This window comes from Schistocerca cancellata, chromosome 8 (assembly GCF_023864275.1).
Source record: "Schistocerca cancellata isolate TAMUIC-IGC-003103 chromosome 8, iqSchCanc2.1, whole genome shotgun sequence".
Classification (NCBI taxonomy): Eukaryota; Metazoa; Arthropoda; class Insecta; order Orthoptera; family Acrididae; genus Schistocerca; species Schistocerca cancellata.
In genome coordinates this window covers 191,889,614-191,908,412 of record NC_064633.1, presented here as the reverse complement: position 1 = coordinate 191,908,412, position 18,799 = coordinate 191,889,614, and the positions used below count along the sequence as shown (strand labels likewise).

The following is an 18,799-nucleotide window of genomic DNA, read 5'->3' as shown; positions in this document are numbered from 1 at the left end:
AGTAAAGAAAATGGTTCTGGAAAATTGCTGAATCACCATCAGAGAAGTTGCTGATGATGTTGGCATATCTTTTATCTCATGTCAAGCAATTTCTTTGGATGTTTTGGACATGAAATGTGTAGCAGCAAAGTTTGTTCCGACATTGTTGAATTCTGATCAAAAATTACAGTATGGAAACATCATTCAGGATGCTTTCAGAAAAACAAAAATTCTCATTACTTTTTGTACACACCTCAAATGGCACTATCTCCAGACACTGCGGCCTGACTGCCCATTATGAAAGCTTCTGACCTGATTAGCAATCTGCTGGGATGGGTTGTGGGAGTAAGTAGGCAGCATTGGGCCAGTAGAGGTAGGGTTAGGGTAGGGGAGGGGGAAGATGCTGTGCTACCTGTGGGAATAAGCAAGGATGTCATGGGGATGGGATGGGCTGGGCTGCTAGTGGCAGAGACCCAAGGTCAACACAGTGTCCCACTGTGTGCACCTGGTAGCCCATCCTGTCCCCACCACATCCCTACACATTCCCCCAGGCAGCACACCATCTTCCCACACCCCTACATTGCTGTTTCACCCCATCTCCACCCCTTGCCACCTCCTTACCCCAACCACCCCTCCCAGCAGATTAAGGCTTGTGTCAGACACAGTCACAGTCTGCAATCCCCAGTGCCATATGTGTGAGAGTTGCGCCTGAGTGAATGTGTGTTTCCTGTTCTGGAAGGAGGACTTTTTTGTCTGAAAGCTTAATTGTTCAGCAGTGTTTTTCATTTTGCTTGTCTGTGACTCAATGCCTCCTTTATGTGCTGAGTAGCAATCTATCCTTTTCATAATGTTGTTATTCCATCCTGGACTTTTCATTGCTTAAAGATATACAAACAATTAGTGTCTAATTGTGAGATTACCATCAGTACAGTCCTAGCAGAAATCTTTATGGACAATTTTGAAAAATGTTGTTTGGAAAATAACCCACTCACTTCCAATATTGGATGCTGGTTTAGGTATGTTGATGATGTGTCAAGCTTGTGGGCAGGTATTACCAGACAAATTCAAATGTTCCTCAAGCAGCTAAATTTTAAGCTCAACGCTATCAAATTCACAATTCAGATTTGGGGTAACTCCATAAATTATTTAGTCCTAACTGCAGATATTCATGATCACATTTACACTTCCAAGATTTATAGGAAGCCTATCATTACTGACAATGTAATACCTGCCGATTCTCAATACCCTGTGACCCAGAACCATGCTGCCTTTCATTCAGTGATACTTCACATAATATCCATTTCCAAGAGTGTTATGACAACTTCTAAACTGAATTAAACACAGTCAGACAAAGTGCATTAAGCAATGGCTATACCACTGCCAAGGTGGACATACCACTGCCAAGGTGGACTTCATAGTGCATAAAAAAACAAAAATAACAGGTCTTCTCTCTCTCTCTCTTCTGCACCCTGTATTTGACCCACCATCTCAGACCTGAATAAATGGTGCACAGTTCATGTTTAGCAAAGTGTCTGTGAATGTGGCCAGAGAGTTTAAATCCATGAACTTTAAAACATAATTTTATGTCCGCGACACTGATGGACACTTTTTCTCCCAGTGGTAAAGACAGTACTTCAGCTTTGGAAAAGAGTGAAATATAGAAAATCACTTGTAATTTTGATAGATTCTAAATAGGCCCATCTGGCAAGTCAAATATCCACCCACTCGAAGGAAAACCATAGAAGTTGGTGACTTAGAAATGGAGACTCTACTTTTGCAGAGTACCTACTTCAAGAAGGCCAACATGAAATCTTACATTGCATCCAAAATAGAAGGAAGCTGAATCACCTTGAAATAATGGAGATTACTAAAAGTACAGCCACTTGCCAAAGCTTAGTACTAAACAATCAGACACAGTTCACTTACTCACCATTTCTGACTAAAGATACTGCTAACAATTTCATCCATACCACTTTATCAGTGACCCCTCTTACTCACATGCTACATTTTTTCCTTTATTTACATTACTACAGTCTCATTTGTCCACTGAAAATTTTGCTATGTATAATTACAGTTCCACGACTGGTTGCTACAGTCTTTATAATTTTATATTCCACAGTCGCTGCACAGAAATGGAACCTTATGGAGCTCAACATTTAATTAACCCATTTAGTCTCACATGTTAAATTGTATCTGTCTGTAATATTGGGCCTTTTAAGGAGAAGTTTATCTTGTTCAGTCACCCTCTGGGAACATGTTATGAAATTTTACTATATATTGTTCAACTTATTGTCCTTCTTGGAACCATTTTGTAATTTTTCATGTAGTTCATTATTTAATGTTTCACCTATTTCATTTGTCCTAAATTTTTTTAAAACACATTTTTACTTAAATAATTCCACTTGTTTTAGTAATTAATGAGAAATCAGCCATTGTCATCATTGGAAACCAACTGAGGTATTCTATAGTTGCACTATTTTAAAATCTTTCAGAGCCGTGTATTTATCTTTGTACTTGATTATGGTGTAACGGCCAAAAACCAGTCTGTAGAATATTATACCACTGTCATGTATTCTTTCATTCAAAATGAATATGAATTATTTGGTATCACATCTTTAGCATGCTGCTTTTAATTTTCAGGAACGGGAGCGTTCTGAAATGTTGGAACAATTCCGTGGCCTCAGCCTGGAAGCAGAAGCTCTGGAAAGTAATAACCATAGTTTAGAAACAGAAGCACAAGAACAAAAATCAAAACTGCGGCTTGCTGAGGACCGCATTGCTGAGCTCGAAGGGGAACTCGAAACAAGGGATTCCTTGGTACACAGCTATGAGTCTCAGGTACTGTTGTACTTAAAGCAAGAAATGTCATGTGAAAGTTCATTTATGCTACTAAAGATATTTGTTTTGAAGTATAGCCTATTGCATGTAGCACAAAATAAAGGCATGTATCATATGGTACATGCTCTAATAGCTATTATATAAGGATGTGGTAGAATTGTAGTGGAACAGTTTGCAGCAGTGAATGTAATTGGAAATAAGGAAAAGAGTATATTATTGAAAAACGTCATATTGTCATGAAGTATTGGTGAGAAAGAGAAGGGTGTGAGGAAGATAACGTACCAATACTCGTTTGATTGATTGTTGATGTAATAAACATATTTAAATCATACAAAATATTTTTAAAGCTCTACAGTCTGAACTAATATGGGAATATACTAAATAAAAGGCATAACAATTTTGAGCATCTAGGAATAGAAAAAGGTGAGAGAGCATTATATCATCATGATCTTAGTAGTTAGCATCCAAGCTACTGCTAATATTTTAAACGAAAATAGTAGGGCTTTTTATTATGTACTTGACTAGGATTCATATGTGAATCTTTGCCTTTAGTGGACATCAACCAAACTTTTCCAGTATGTCACAACCTGACTTGCTGCTACAATCTACCAAGAGTTTCAAAAATGATATCATTTGATGATTGGTGATCTCCAGTAAGAGCAGAGACCCCTCATTCAAGAGAGAGCAGGGATGCTGAAAACAGTTTTGTACCCCTGTTTGCCTTTGGACTGGAAAGCTGCCCCCTACAAATTAAAGAATTGCCAGTTATTAAAGACTAAGGAAGCACTTAAAATTGGAACTCTCTACTTTCACTATGCAGAATTGTGTGCACAATGCATACAGCCTCGTAAAATAATCTCAAGAGAATATCTTGAGAGGTAAACTGGTCCCCGTTTCTGATACTCTGATACTGATGAATTTGTGCATAGGCTGTGGGAGAAATGAAAGTGAAGGCCAGGTTTCTGTTACTTCAGTAGATAGTGGAACTGTTCAGTTATATAAGAATATGAAGTGATAATGCTGGCAGAGCTACAGTAGGTAGCCACATTCGTGGCAATGCACACTGACTGTAGGTTTTGTATCTCCAGTTTCTCGTACAGTGCTATTTGCATAGAGTCTTGTGTTGTGTAATCATGTAGTAAGCTTTTTTCTGTCTGCTTGTTGACATAATACTAACTCTTTAAGAATATATGGAAGTTTACCAGTAGCAGCAATTCACTATCACAGGTTTCCAATCACTGATCTAAGCAGAAACTACTGGTTTCAGTAGATTTGAAATTGCTCATATTTTGCACATACATGGCACTCCTCCTTTCGCCATACTTTCCCTATAGAAATAGGTTGCTAATTTATAGTCTTCTATATTTTAACACATGGATCCCTGAATTTACAGTGTGCTGAGACAGAAATAATCCAGCAACTTCTTTGTGACATTCTAGACCATTAACTTTGTGTTTTTAGTCTTCTAACATTCTGATGCATCATGTAAAGTTATTCAAAGAAGTTTGTTTTGTGAGTGACAATTTATCAAGACCTCTTTTAAAGCACTCACTGAGTGAGGTATTTAGACCAAATAAGGCTTATCTCTCATACCCGTAATCACAGAAAATCTACCACTAGTCACTGGTGAAGTTTTCTTGAAAAACACAAGACTGCAAGAACCATAAAATTTAAATCCTTAAAAACATTGATATCAACATTTTGTATCTTTCGATTTTCCTTATGGAAAATATGTACTGTCACATGTAAATTAACTTAGACAATGAAATATTTAAAGTATATGATTGAGTTTCTCTAATAATCATGGTACACTTTATTTAGGAAATATGTGAGAAAATTGTGCATCTTTAAAAACAGAACCCAGTATTATAGCCATTAAAGAAAATAAAAGCAATAGTTAAACAACAGAACTTCATCATCAAATACGAATAAGCGTTGCCCATACTTCCTGCCTTTTATATCATCATTATAAATCTAATTACTCTATATTTTAAAATTTCCTATAGAATTTGTGGATAACTTCCTACATTAAATAGGCATGATGGACAATAAATGCTAAAGCCACTGGCAAGCCACGTTTAACATGAGTCAGTCACTAGTAGCTGTATCTAAGGAATCAGTCTCCACCAGTCAGTTGGGGCCATTGCTTACATATTCATAGTAATAACAGTCATTGTTGGTTAAACACTGAAGATGAAACTTTATTCTACCAACAGCATACAAAATTGCAATCTCCAGATGAAGGATCGTTAATAACCTTGGTTACACAGTTGGTAGCTATAGTACAAACAATAATCAATAAGGCCATATACATGAAATCTGTAATATGTGGCAGAAATAAATACTGTGAGCAGTGAATATCATCACAACATAGTGGACTGCTCGCCACCACTCTCTCCAGCCATCCTCAAGGAGTTTTAATTGTCTGAAAATTATTGTGCCATGACTGAAAATGGTCAACTAATTAATAAATTTTAAATTTTAACAATATGGTTATAATAGAAGGAAACATTCCACGAAGGAAAAATATACCTAAAAACAAAGATGATGTGACTTACCAAATAAAAGTGCTGGCAGGTCGACAGACACACAAACGAACACGAACACACACAGAAAATTCAAGCTTTCGCAACAAACTGTTGCCTCATCAGGAAAGAGGGAAGGAGAGGGAAAGACGAAAGGATGTGGGTTTTAAGGGAGAGGGTAAGGAGTCATTCCAGTCCCGGGAGCGGAAAGACTTACCTTAGGGGGAAAAAAGGACGGGTATACACTCGCGCACACACACACACACACACACACACACACATATCCATCCACACATATACAGACACCAGCAGACAGGTCTTTAAATATGTCTGCTTGTGTCTGTATATGTGTGGATGGATATGTGTGTGTGTGCGAGTGTATACCCGTCCTTTTTTCCCCCTAAGGTAAGTCTTTCCGCTCCCGGGACTGGAATGACTCCTTACCCTCTCCCTTAAAACCCACATCCTTTCGTCTTTCCCTCTCCTTCCCTCTTTCCTGATGAGGCAACAGTTTGTTGCGAAAGCTTGAATTTTCTGTGTATGTTCGTGTTCGTTTGTGTGTCTGTCGACCTGCCAGCACTTTCATTTGGTAAGTCACATCATCTTTGTTTTTAGGTATATTAAATTTTAACAACTTGTATATGATCCTAGGCTGTTTTTATTTAAAAACTTTTATTCTAATTTTTTGATCACTATTTTCCAGGAACAATGTTTTCGACAGCTGCTTAGTTTTATGTTTACTTGTTCATCTTCTTATAAAATTAAGTTCATTTGGAAATTTGAGAATGCACTGAGATTTGTTGTTGCCACTACCACTGGATGATTGGCACTGTGTCTACACCAGTACTCTGTGACATGTTACTCAAATGCTAAGGTGCAACTTCAGATTGATGTACATTTTTTATCATCTGTATGTTTTCACAAAGGATTATTGTACCAGCATAAATTCAAAATTAAGAAAAAAATTGAATTTGCCAGCCACGCATGGTTGAACATGTCTATGCTGGGTCCAAGTTTATTTTTGAAGTCTTGCATCCTGATTAGTGGAACACGAGTTGTTTTTAAGTGTTCTATAAGGAAATTATTTGCTTAATGAACAAACTGTTATGGACTGAAACTTGGGATTTGAACCCTTTAAAAGTTTAAAAAACATTCCATCATCTGTGAAATTGTAGTGACAGGTGTTTTTTGTGCAAGTTTGGAGGGAAGATGTTGTTACAAGTGATATTTATTAATTGAGAAAATGAATGGTAGACTATTTTTGTCTCTTTAGGTGGGAACATTTTACAAGGAATTGACAAAAGAAAAGTGAACAAATTCAATGAAGGTAAACATACTCTTTTATCACTGCAATGAACTGCTGCCAACCATGGTCATGGGCAAAACCATCAAGCAGCATTATAAACTACCAAATCATCTACCCTATGTAGTGGACTTGCCCAAAAACTCTTGTGGAAAAAAAGAGGACATAACAATCAAAGGAAATTCACACATTGACACATCAAATGAAGAAATCATGGCAAAACAGCTCATGTTTTGGAGCAAATCAACAGATCTTTCCTATTAATTCTAAGGTCTTAAATAGGAAAGAAAAAGTCAGTGTGAAGTATTTTCTGTTAAAAACAGATTATACTTAAAAATCTGAGACACACAATTACAGTCATCTTCTGGTTGTGAAACTAATGAACCATGTATGAATAACTTCCAGAGTTCTGTTGTAGAGATTTTAACATTAATTTCTAAAATACCCAGACAAAAGACATCTTTTGGAAATGTTACTTAACACTTACATTAGTTCTGCTGTTAATTTTCCCACTGGAACTACACCAAAAAGCAGTACAGTAATTGTCAACATTTTTGTAGGTGATATAAAAGTTTACCTACATCTACATGTACATCCATACACTGCAAACCACCGCAAAGTGCATGGCAGAAGGTACGTTCCATTGTACCACTTATTCTGTTCACATACTGAGCGAGGGAAGAATGATTCCTGAAATCCTCTGTGCATGCTGTAGTTATTCTAATCTTGTCCTCATGACCCCTATGTGAGCAATACATAGGGATAGTTTAAATCTATCTTAAAGAGCCTGCTAGTTCAGTTTCTTAAGTATCTCCCCCCCCCCCCCCTCCCCCCCCACACACACACATATCTGCAGTCTCAGAGAGCTGAAACTACACTGCGAGCAGCAGCACCAATGCATGATGGGAGTGGTGACTAGGTGGGGGTAAGGAGGAGGCTGGGGCAGGGAGGGGGAGGGATAGTATGGTGGGAGTGACGGACAGTGAAGTGTTGCAATTTAGACAGAGTGCAGGAGAGAAGGTGCGGAGAGAGGAGGGGGTAAGTAGTGGAAAGGAGAGAAATAAAAGTAAAGAAATTAATAGACTGGGTGTGGTGGTGAAATGACGGCTGTGTAGTGCTGGAATGGGAACAGGGAGGGGGCTGGATGGGTGAGGACAGTGACTAATGAAGGTTGAGACCAGAAGGGTTACGGAAAAGCAGGATGTATTGCAGGGAAAGTTCCCACCTGCACAATTCAGAAAAGCTGATGTCACTGATAATATCTCAAGTAATATACTAGTATCCTGTTCTTCATATATGCAGCACATCTCTATCAAATAGAATACTTGCAAGCAGACTGAAATATGCTCCTCTTGTCACACTCTTTTACTTGAAAGTTAGTAACACAGATATTAGTAAGTGTCGACCACTCGTGCTGTGTACGTGCTTCTTCAGGGTTTTGGAAAAGATTATGTATGCAAGAACCATAACACACCACTCTCAAAATAAGGTACATAGTCATAGTATGGGTTTTATGAGTGTCTTTCCACAGAACATGCTATTTTCCAATTCACCAATGAGTTTATACAAAATTAAAAAGACAAAATATTGCCAAATTGTGTTTACTGTGACTTGTCAAACAGCATTTGAGTGTGCAGTCACAATATTCTCCTAAACAAGCTCAAATATTATGTCATCAGAGATCTTGCTGATAACTGGGTTTTATATTATCTGAATAAAATTATGTATAGTGTTGTATTAAGGAGCTCTGGGGGTGTACACAATGAAACAGTATCTTTGGAATGGAGAATAATCACAACACTTGTACAGTGGGGCTTGGCACTGGGTCTGCTCATGTTCTTGTTGTAGATAAATAAACTGCCATCATATATCCAATAACCAGAAACAGTTCTCTTTGCTGACAAAGCAAGTTTTAAAATCAAGTCTAGTGGAATAACTTCAATGCTTGAAAAAGTAAATAATAATTTCTTGAAAATTAATATCTGGTTCTCTGCAGATGTAATTTTTACATGATACTCTAATAAATATTTGGTTGGGCATAGGTTATATATTCTTTTAAACATGAATGTACATATTTTCTGTTAAAATTGACTCTCAGAAGAAAAATGCATTTGAAAATGTGCAGTCTCGTTTTCTTTCTCCATAGTTAGTTTTAACTACAATAGCAGGGCATTTAAACCATTAGACATATTGTTTCTTCCTTAAATATTCTTTCTTCTTACATGTAATTTTAAACAAAACTATATATTGTTTCATTTTCTTCCTCACATTTGATTGTAACAGAAAAGAGGTAGATATTATTTACGGTATACTAATGAGCTCAACCAGTTTACCAATTCATTTTAAGTGTCTATAAAACAAGGGTCAAGGTCATAGATATGGGAAAGGGGGGGAGGGGGGAGAGAAGAGGAATTTTCCTAAGTGTGGCCAAATATTAAAATTCTTGCCCAAAATCAAGTGTGAACCAACACTATCGGTTCCCCAACATGTTACTTCAAGACTAATCTGTACAGACTGACTACCAGATGCAAAAGGCCCTCTCAAGTCATATTACAAGGAGCGGCTGCTCCCTTGTACTCCTGATAAAGCCGGTGACCACATGGCTTACTGGGGCAGTCCAGCTGCCTACCCTAGACTTGGCCTCGCAATCTGAACCAACTCTTACAATTCCATGACTCAATAAGTTTTACTTAGCTGTTCGCTCACCAGCATATGCATTGTGTTAGGAGATACGAGGCAGTAGATAGTGAAGCAATGATGAAATTCATAGAATGACAGCAAAATTAACAGACAATAGATGAATGGAGCAAAATAAAAGTGCTGTGAATGGGAAACAGAAACATAAAGGATGTGAAAGAAAAAAACAAGTGAAGGAAGATATTCGGAGGGAGATCCTTTTTCATTACTCTCTGTTTCTATGTTACTGAAGATTATTTATGTATTGCTCTTTGTTAATTACATGATTGATTATAATCAATCTGTTTTTCTTTTCCAGATTGCAGAACTGACAGGAAAAGTTGCAGGCTTTGAAACACAAATTCGACAACATACAGACAAGCTGCGGAGAGCAGAGGCAGACCTTGTCACAGTTCGGGATCTCTGTGTCACTCTGGACAGCCAGAAGGAGGCCCTTCAGGAACAGGCAGCAGAGTCTGATGAACAGAGGATCAAGGTCAGTTTTATAGCTATGTTGACTAGTTACTGGTGGTGATGTAGAAGAGTTCTAAGAGATAAACAAAATTTCAAAGAAATTGTCGAAATTATTACTTCAGCTTGTGGTTACTGTAGTAGAAAGAAAATTCAACCTGAGATATATGATGAAAGACTTGCTTCACACTATCATGCTACCCCCTCCTTGACTTGTTCATCCTTTCCTATCCCCTCCCCACCTCCATCCGCCCAACAACTGCTTTCTGTAACCAATATTCAATAACTGGTCTAGCTGCTACTTTGAGTGTGTATGTTTGGCTATCTGTGTGGTTGTGTGTGAATGTCTATACTATTACTAGAAAAGGAGAAGGAGCTCAATAGGTAGTGTTAAATTTTTCCTGTTATGTGCTTGACGCGCAGGGTACCCACACGGTCTGAGGCTTCTTGTTACGGTCCACGCGGCACCCCCCCGTCAGAGGTTTGAGTCCTCCCTTGGGCATAGGGTGTGTGTTGTCCCTAGCATAAGTTAGTTTAAGTTAGATTAAGTAGATAAGTAAGCTTAGGGACCAATGACCTCAGCAGTTTGGCCCCATAAGACCTTACCACAAATTTCCCAAATTTGTAACATGTTTCTGTGCACCACACACACCAACATTCTATAAGTAAATGCTCGCTTTTGCCTTATTTTACATATTTTTCCATTCAGGAATTCCTGTTATTATTCTGCCGAATTTCTATGATTTGAAATATTAAATCACAACAGGAATGATGTGAGTAAGAGCTACAATGCTATAAAATGAAAGATGGATGTATGATTAGCAGAGATTTATGTTGAAGTTAGTGAAGATAAGGTAAACAATTTATTTATTTTTAAGGTGACAAATGGAAAGTGTCCTGCCATGTCCTGTATAGTGGCTTCCCGAGTGATAGATGAAGGCACATCACCAAAATTAAATTGTTCCAAAGCCCAGCCCTCGCATAGATTCCAATATAGTACTGAGTTGTTGTAACATTAGTGTCTGGTTGTATTTAAAATAAGGTTAAAACTTCCTGTACATTAATGAAGTATTGTTAAATGCCATGTAGGAGTCATGGAAGACAGTTTCACTTCTTCTTCTTCTTCCTCTTCTTCTTCTGGTGCTGCCTGTCTTTGGAGGTTGGCAATAATTACATCTAATATTGTTTATGACTTTTCAGCTCTAAACAGTTATAGGGAAATGTACGTGAACCACTCTCACAGGTTCTACAGCTGTGAAGTTCATCTTCTTCCTACTGATCTTTTCTCTACAACTTTTGCTTCTATTAACAATATTAGAATATTATATATATCTCTCCTCTCATAAGATGGCCAAAATACTCTAGTTTTCTGATTTTTGTTATGGTCTCCAATTCCTGATCCTTATCGATTAACCGTAGAATGTCTTCATAAGTAATTATGTGTGTTCAGGGTATTTTTAATGCTTGTTGATCCAGCCGCAGTTCACTCTTCCTCATTGTTGCCTTATTAATTGCCCATACATCCATTCCATACAAGAGTAGTAGGATTACATAACATAATTCATTTAAATGTTAAACACTTATCAACATTACAGCTGGAATTTATTTAAAAGTGTGTTACATACTGATTTGATTTGATGAGTCTATAGTGGTGAGGCAATGAGAAATTGAGCACAATGATGAGGGAAGAAATTATGATAGCTTTACTACAGCTAGCTCCTAATCATTTCTGAAATAAAGAAATAAGTGAAAGACAGTTACCTTACTGGAGTACTCTTAGCTTTTTTAAAAATAATAATTTAGATTTGGCTTTTTGTGAAAGAGTAGCTTTTAAACTCTAATTTTAGTTCTCTTGGAGCTTTAGTGATGCAAGTGTGTTTTTACATTAGAAATATATATGTTAAGTGCTAACAAATATGTCGCAATGGTTCAAATTGACATAGGTTGAGTTTTGGTTTTATGACATTTCAACAATTACTAAATTTATGTTACTTCAGTGTTCACAAAATATTACTTGTGTATAATTTAGCAACTAAATTAAGACATTCAATTTGTATTTTTAGTAGTGTTTTGTGAAGTAAGCTAACATCCATTTCTACAGCAGTTATAATATCATGCTTCAGATAGTCCCAAAGATCAAAAAAATCTTGAAATAATTTGTAGAATAATTTGTTTTAATCATTCTACAAATCATTTCAGTATTACTTTCTGTAGTGACTGTGTAGACTTTTCCAGCATCTTAACTGAATATATTATTGTTGTGTCTGCAGCGAGATTATACAGTCATCAAAACACATTATTTCAGTGGTCCATCTGGCTGGCATCTTCATGTGAGAACACTATTTATTAATGAGATTAGCAAATATTGTTCTCACCTTAAGAGTGTGACCATTTCGACTGCTGAGATATTGTGTGTAGATAATTATATGATCTGGCCGCAGATTCAATTGGAAGACTTTTTGTGAATGATTGTTACCTAGTTGCAAAAATAAATATCATTATTCAAACTATAAAATCAATATTGATGTAATTGCATCACACTATTGTTACTAAATCATTCTGATTTGGCTACCATTCTAGAGAAATAATCACATTTTAGGAATCCTGTAATCAATATCTGTAACTGAACAAATACCTCGAACTGAAAAATATAGCAGCAACAATAAACAGTTTTTGAAAATATACTGTTATTGGATGAATGAAAAATTGATTCAACAAGCAGGAGCAGGGGAAAATACACATAAAGGTATTGAAACCCACAAACTTTCAGAGCCAGTGTATTCGTCTTCTGGCAGAAGGGTGAAGGGGAAAGAAGAGGGCTGAAGGTAAAAGAGTGGTGATATTTAGAGAATGGGAAGAGTTTGAAAAAGTCACCCAGAACCCTGGAGCAGTGGAGACTTACCAGACAGGATGAGAAGGAACAGTTCTGCTTTCACATAAACATGAAACACAGGCATAGGCTGACTGCCTTATGAGAGGAGGCTAGGCTTGTTTCTCCACACTGCTCCATGCCACTCTGCTGATGATAATTCTAACTTGTTTACACTTGTGGCAAACTGCCCGCTTATTGTGTCTGCACATTGCACTGTAGTGACCAGAAAACAAAAACAGTAACTATACATCGACCACACCGAAAGTGTGTCCCTGCGAACAGAGTTATTTTTGGTCCTACTTCTATGTTAATTACGTTGTTGGTTTTATCTGTAGTGTTGTCAAGTATGGGTGACATGGCCATGAATCCCCATGAATGGTACAAATTGATATTCTGCAGGTTCTGTTACTAGACTTCTTTTGTCTTTTAGCCCCTACCTTTCTAGTCTTAGTATATACAAATTGTTTTGTCAGACTGCTTTGTTTGCCACAAAGCTTTTGTTGTGTGTCTCCACAATACTGGTGTCATTGAAGATTTTTAGACTGAAGCTATCAGACATGCAGAGTCTCCTTGATCTAGACAGTAATTTGGCAGGCTTGACCACAGTTCAGTCAGTTGATATAGCCTTAATGTAACTGGTCAAACTGCAGCTTCCAATTCTGAAAATTCATTCTGTGTGAGTGACCTTTCCGTAATGGCTGTTGTGCAATTGCTTGCTGGTGTTGCCAGTGTTGTAAACAAGGAAGTTCAAGTTTGACCTCTACCAGCATTTGATCCAAGCATAGTTCAAACCTAAAACTCCCATGTTGAAGTGTATACATTGTACCAATTTTTGAACATTAGCTAGCAGACAAATGTATTTGTTTCATTGTTCAAAGATGCTAGGTCCCCACAGTTAAGTCCTACATTGCATTACATAGTGTGTATCTTATACAGACCATTCAAGTGTGAAGAGATGGCATGGCACCAGAGTATCAAGTGCACCAATATATTGTTATCTTGGTGTACTTTTTATCTTGCAAATGTGTTCTTATGCATATTAACTTTCCAAAGTGGGCTTTGTCATATGGTATCCAAAACTTGGTTACATTTTCAATAATTATATGCAAAAAATTAAGCTATTTCAAACTCTCTCTAATAGAATAGTTCATGTGGATACAATTCACTGTGGAACAGCACCTATTATGCAATTTTGCGTTTTAGCGTTTGGAGGCAAAATTTGCAATTATATTTGCATTTATTGTGAATGCAAATTGTTTAGGTTCCTGCTTGTGATTTAGGTTCTTTGTGAAATGCTCTTTGTAAGCATAATCATTTAATTACATTTGGGAGTGCAGGCAACAATTTGAAGTGCAACCTTAACTATGTAACTGAGAATGATGTCAGGCACATGACTTTGGATGTTCCTCACTCTCATGTGAAGAGTGCATCATTTTTTGAGCAGCCCTTGGATGAAGCATTCCTTATAATACGTCATTCAGACCTGGGAAAGCCTTTCTGGAGACAATGAATATCATACTTGGCTGTGACTGTCATGTCATCCATCATCCAATCACATCACATGGGGTGCAACAGAATGCCTCTGGTAAGAGGCTGCTTTCAAGACTAACTGCCAACAGCATCCAGTCTGACCAAGGCACTTTCTATCATATCTCAATGACTTCTAATTTTTCCACTAGGTATTTTTGTTAGAGAAAATTTGTATGGAAGACAGACATGTAGTCAGTACAGTTGCAGTAGAAGCAGCAATTGCCAAAGGAAAATACTGCAGATTGGACCGATCTGTTTATTTTGATAGTACCCAGCAATCAGTTGACATCCACAAACTTTACTGTGATGTACAAATTTGCAATATACATTGCCCATCTACAAGTACCAAATTTACTTGGAAGGCAATGTAACCTAAAAATTGCAGGGTGGCCCTCTGACAAGTCAAATGTACCTGTATTATGAATGCATATGAATGAAAAAAAAAGAGAAAGCTTTCATCAATATTTAACAGCTGATGTCCCTGTTCCACTGTTGAATCAAGATTTTATAGAAGAATCATTACAATTGTTAGTATCAAAAGTCAATCTCATTGTCATTCCTACCATCTCTATGATTTCTCCCTTGTTGAGTTACTATGATATGTCATTTTCATTTACTGAGATAAATCTGCCTTTGCATAACAGGAAAATGAGGAGAATGATGTTCTGATGGTAATACTGAATAATCGAAAATGTAAGGAGAAGTCAGAAACACCAACACAAGATTCCAAATACCATGCAGGTATTTCAAATAAGCTACTTTAACCTTGAGCAGCCAATTGGAAACTGGCACACAAAAATAGCTGTGCACATTAATACATCCACAGCATACACATACCTGTGCAGCAGCAAGTGTACCTCATCAGTCTGAAGGTTTCGAGACTGGATTAATAAACAATAATGAAACACTATGATGGGAGTTTTAATGCTATGGGTTTTCTACAATGTTTTCCCCACTGCAATACAATGTACAGGAAGTTCATGCAACCATGTGAAGCTGCTAGAAAAGTTCTTCTTTGGGATTTTGTTCAACTTGCACATCACATTGGCTTGAATGTTGGTTATGTCCTCAAAGCATTACCTTTGATGAGAATTACTGCATGTTATCATTTTGTGGATGAGTTTGTTTTGATATCACAAAATCTCATCACCCATAATGATTTGTTCCAGAAAAGAATTGCCTGTGCTTTTCATTTCGATCAAGTGGTGGCAGGAATCCATATGTTGTTTGGTAGTCAAGGAGAGCAGGACATACTTTGTACATACTTTTCTGTTCATCAAAACATTCTGGAGAATGTCTTGACCACTTAATTTACAGACGTTCAGTTCGTTACCCAATTCTGATTTGTAACATAACACCATTGACACACTACAGTCACGTGTCCGGTACTTAAACACAGCCTGCTCACAACTGATTGGTTGAAAGTACATCTGTTGTTTATAATAGTTAGTTCAAGGTGCCACTATAGTTAACTGTGATGACATCGCTTATATCCCAGCAATAAAAGCAGTCTCTGAAGTTTTTGGGTGAACTGTGTAAACAAAGGCATAGCACTCAGAGGCCAACTGGGTAGTGTGAGCATGCATGTCCCGAGGGAATTGGACAGCACAATGTATCAACATGTCTACAGCTCTCAAAGGGTTAATACAGACAGATTGACCATGTCTATCCATACCTAATGACAACTTTATAATTGTAATGGTGATGCAGCAAGCTAAATGGATGCTATATATAATCTTGTGTATTGTGCTCAGCAAGACAGTTGTAAGAGATTGTATCAAGGTGAATTTTCCGATGGATTCAGTCATCTTGATAACATACATGTAGCGGAAGAATAGGGTGTAATGTGGCAAAGAGGAAGAGGGTAGAAGGAGCAATTTAGCATATTATCAGGATACTCGCAAGAAGTGAGACAAGAAGAAAGTTAGGATTAAATTATTTATTTACAAATAATGGACTGAAAGAGGTGTTAACAATAAATTATCAGTGACATATGGTCGGAATTTTATTTCAGAATTTAAATTATTCAAAGAGCTGTTGATAATAAAATTAGATTAAGAAGGCATCTCATGACACAGTAGTAAAATTTTGTCCATTTCCTGTCCAACAGCACTGATGTACGTTATAGTTGTATAGTAATAATTATATCTTCAGTTCTATTACATCATAGCTACCTATTGACAATGCACTGATTAGCATTTGGTGATGCTCTAATGATCTTTCTCATCCATCAGCTTGAGAGAGAAGTGTGTCAGTTGCGGAAAGAGGTGGAATGTTTACAAGTGCAACTGTCAAAGGAACAAGCAACTGTCATCTCTTTGGAAGAAATCCTGGACAGTAGTCGTCAAGAGGCATTGAGGTTTCGGCGATCATCCCAAGATGCTGAATGCGAGGTGACTCGCCTGAGGCAGAAAGTATCAGATCTCCAAGCTGATCTGTAAGTTCGATGTTTTATTGTAAATGTAATTTTGATTGAAAATTTCATGGGTGATTGTTATAATAGTTTTGTATCTACAAATGAAATAGACTTCTAATAAATATTCTACTATATATTATGTAATTATAAGGCAACATTTGTTTTGGTTGGATTGCCCGGGGGGGGGGGCTGACTACAGGAATGGCAAATAGGCTTCCTGTTCATTATATTCAATAGTATGTGGCAAAAAGCCTATCCACTGACTGGCAGTGACAATTGTTACTTCCAAGTAGAAGTGGAAGAAGTTAAGCAGACAGTTACTGTGTATGCTGGTGGTGTAGTGTCAAATGGCTTGCTGTATAAATGTACATGTCTGTCTGAGATCCTAGCAGCAGCTTTGTCGCTACTGTATTATTTTGCTCAAAAAATTCCTCAATAAAAGAAAAGTATAGTGTGCAGTGCATATTCAGCACCAGGGCAAGTACTGTCCATCAACAGAAGACGTAGATGGCTGTCATGATTCTCAACCCAGAATGCTGACCACCTCACTGCAAATTCTTTGACTGCTCAGAGATTGTGATCCTATTCAAAATTCTGATAGAACAATTGAGACCAGTGTTGTGTTATAAACTTTCAGAATACTTGTGGATGTGACAGCTGTCCTAAGGAACAATAAAATTATTCAAAACATAAAATGACATGCTTAGAAAAGGAAACTGGGAAATGCTGTGAACTTCACTGTCATTGTTGACAAACATATAATTGTTTTTCCTATATAACAAGAATATGTCATGGCAAGATAACTATCTTTAAAATTTGATGCCTTACTATTACAAGCTCTCTTGATTCTCTTTGGCAGAATGAGTTTTTAATTATTTTACTTATTACTGTACTCGGTAACATACATTTACAAACAAATGATTTTCCTGACTACAACAGTGAAGTACTTTGCACTTGTCACCTAGTACAACACTTGGCAAATCTCACAAGCAAGCTGCAGTCAGTACATCTTAAAGGAAGTTCTGAAATTAATATTTGCTGTACAAACTGAAACACATTCACCATTGGATAATGCCCTACTCAACATGGCAGCCTATTCTAATAATTTGCCATAAGAAGAATTTTCTCATTTGTATCATAGTTGCAACATGAATTGAATAGTCATTGTTTGACACTAGTCAACCCTGTACTAGACTAGGACATCATTCATTCTTTTATCATTGTCAAGCAGACAAAGAAAAATCTTACCATCACAGTCTCATGTTTCTGTTCCACCTAATCCGTCTGTATGTCTCACTCTATCATTATCTGTGTGCTGAAGTTGCCACAGTGTATCAATGTATTATCTCTGGCATACTCTGTCTGACACCATCTCGTTCATATTTGTCTGTTCTGGTCATAACTACAGGTGGGCCTATTTTATCCTGGGGTGAAAGTAACCGCCGGCCGTGGTGGCCATGCGGTTCTAGGCGCTCCAGTCTGGAGCCGCGTTGCTGCTATGGTCGCAGGTTCGAATCCTGCCTCGGGCATGGGTGTATGTGATGTCCTTAGGTTAGTTAGGTTTAAGTAGTTCTAAGTTCTAGGGGACTGATGACCACAGCAATTGAGTCCCATAGTGCTCAGAGCCATTTGAACCATTTTTTGAAAGTAACCTAGCTTTTCTTGAAAACCTTTCCAAACTCATCCCTCTCATCCTCCCATGGAAGTAAGTGTTATTTCTGAAAGCCAAGATAGTACCCCAATTTTATTTTTAAATGTGTCTATCAGCAGTACTATACATTCTGTCTTCTCAAGTTAAGTACTGGCCATCAATTATGTCTCTCATCATATTAATACTGGTCCTAATTATGTTTTGTGTACATAAAATTCTTCTGGCCTTTAATGCATCATGTAAAATGGCTGTTACAGTGTTACAAAGTGATATAAATGTATTATACCTGCCATGCTTTCTTTGTTCTGTGAAGCATCAGTGAAAACTGTTCTGCAGTATCTGTCTGAAATTCTCTTGTGGTATCAAGAAATACTACTAAATGTTTGCGCTTCCACATGTACCTACTTGTTCTCTGTTTTTGTGTTACAATGTTCACTCCAAGCACCTTTAGTCCATCCATAACTCAGAATACACACCTTGTCTATGTATACTTTTCTCACAATTTTCTGATGGCATGTTGTGATATTTTACTTGCAAT

The 18,799-nt window shown here is 37.2% G+C and overlaps 1 protein-coding gene across 1 annotated transcript in view; it reads left to right on the top strand.

The window, feature by feature from the left end:
* The window catches only part of LOC126094905 (centrosomal protein of 135 kDa), a 402,349-nt gene that overhangs the window by 365,520 nt on the left and 18,030 nt on the right, over positions 1-18,799 (top strand). The window contains exons 19-21 of the mRNA XM_049909544.1: positions 2,620-2,817; positions 9,641-9,817; positions 16,429-16,631. Coding sequence (XP_049765501.1) covers positions 2,620-2,817; positions 9,641-9,817; positions 16,429-16,631 — 578 coding nt within the window. The remainder of the gene's footprint in view (positions 1-2,619; positions 2,818-9,640; positions 9,818-16,428; positions 16,632-18,799) is intronic.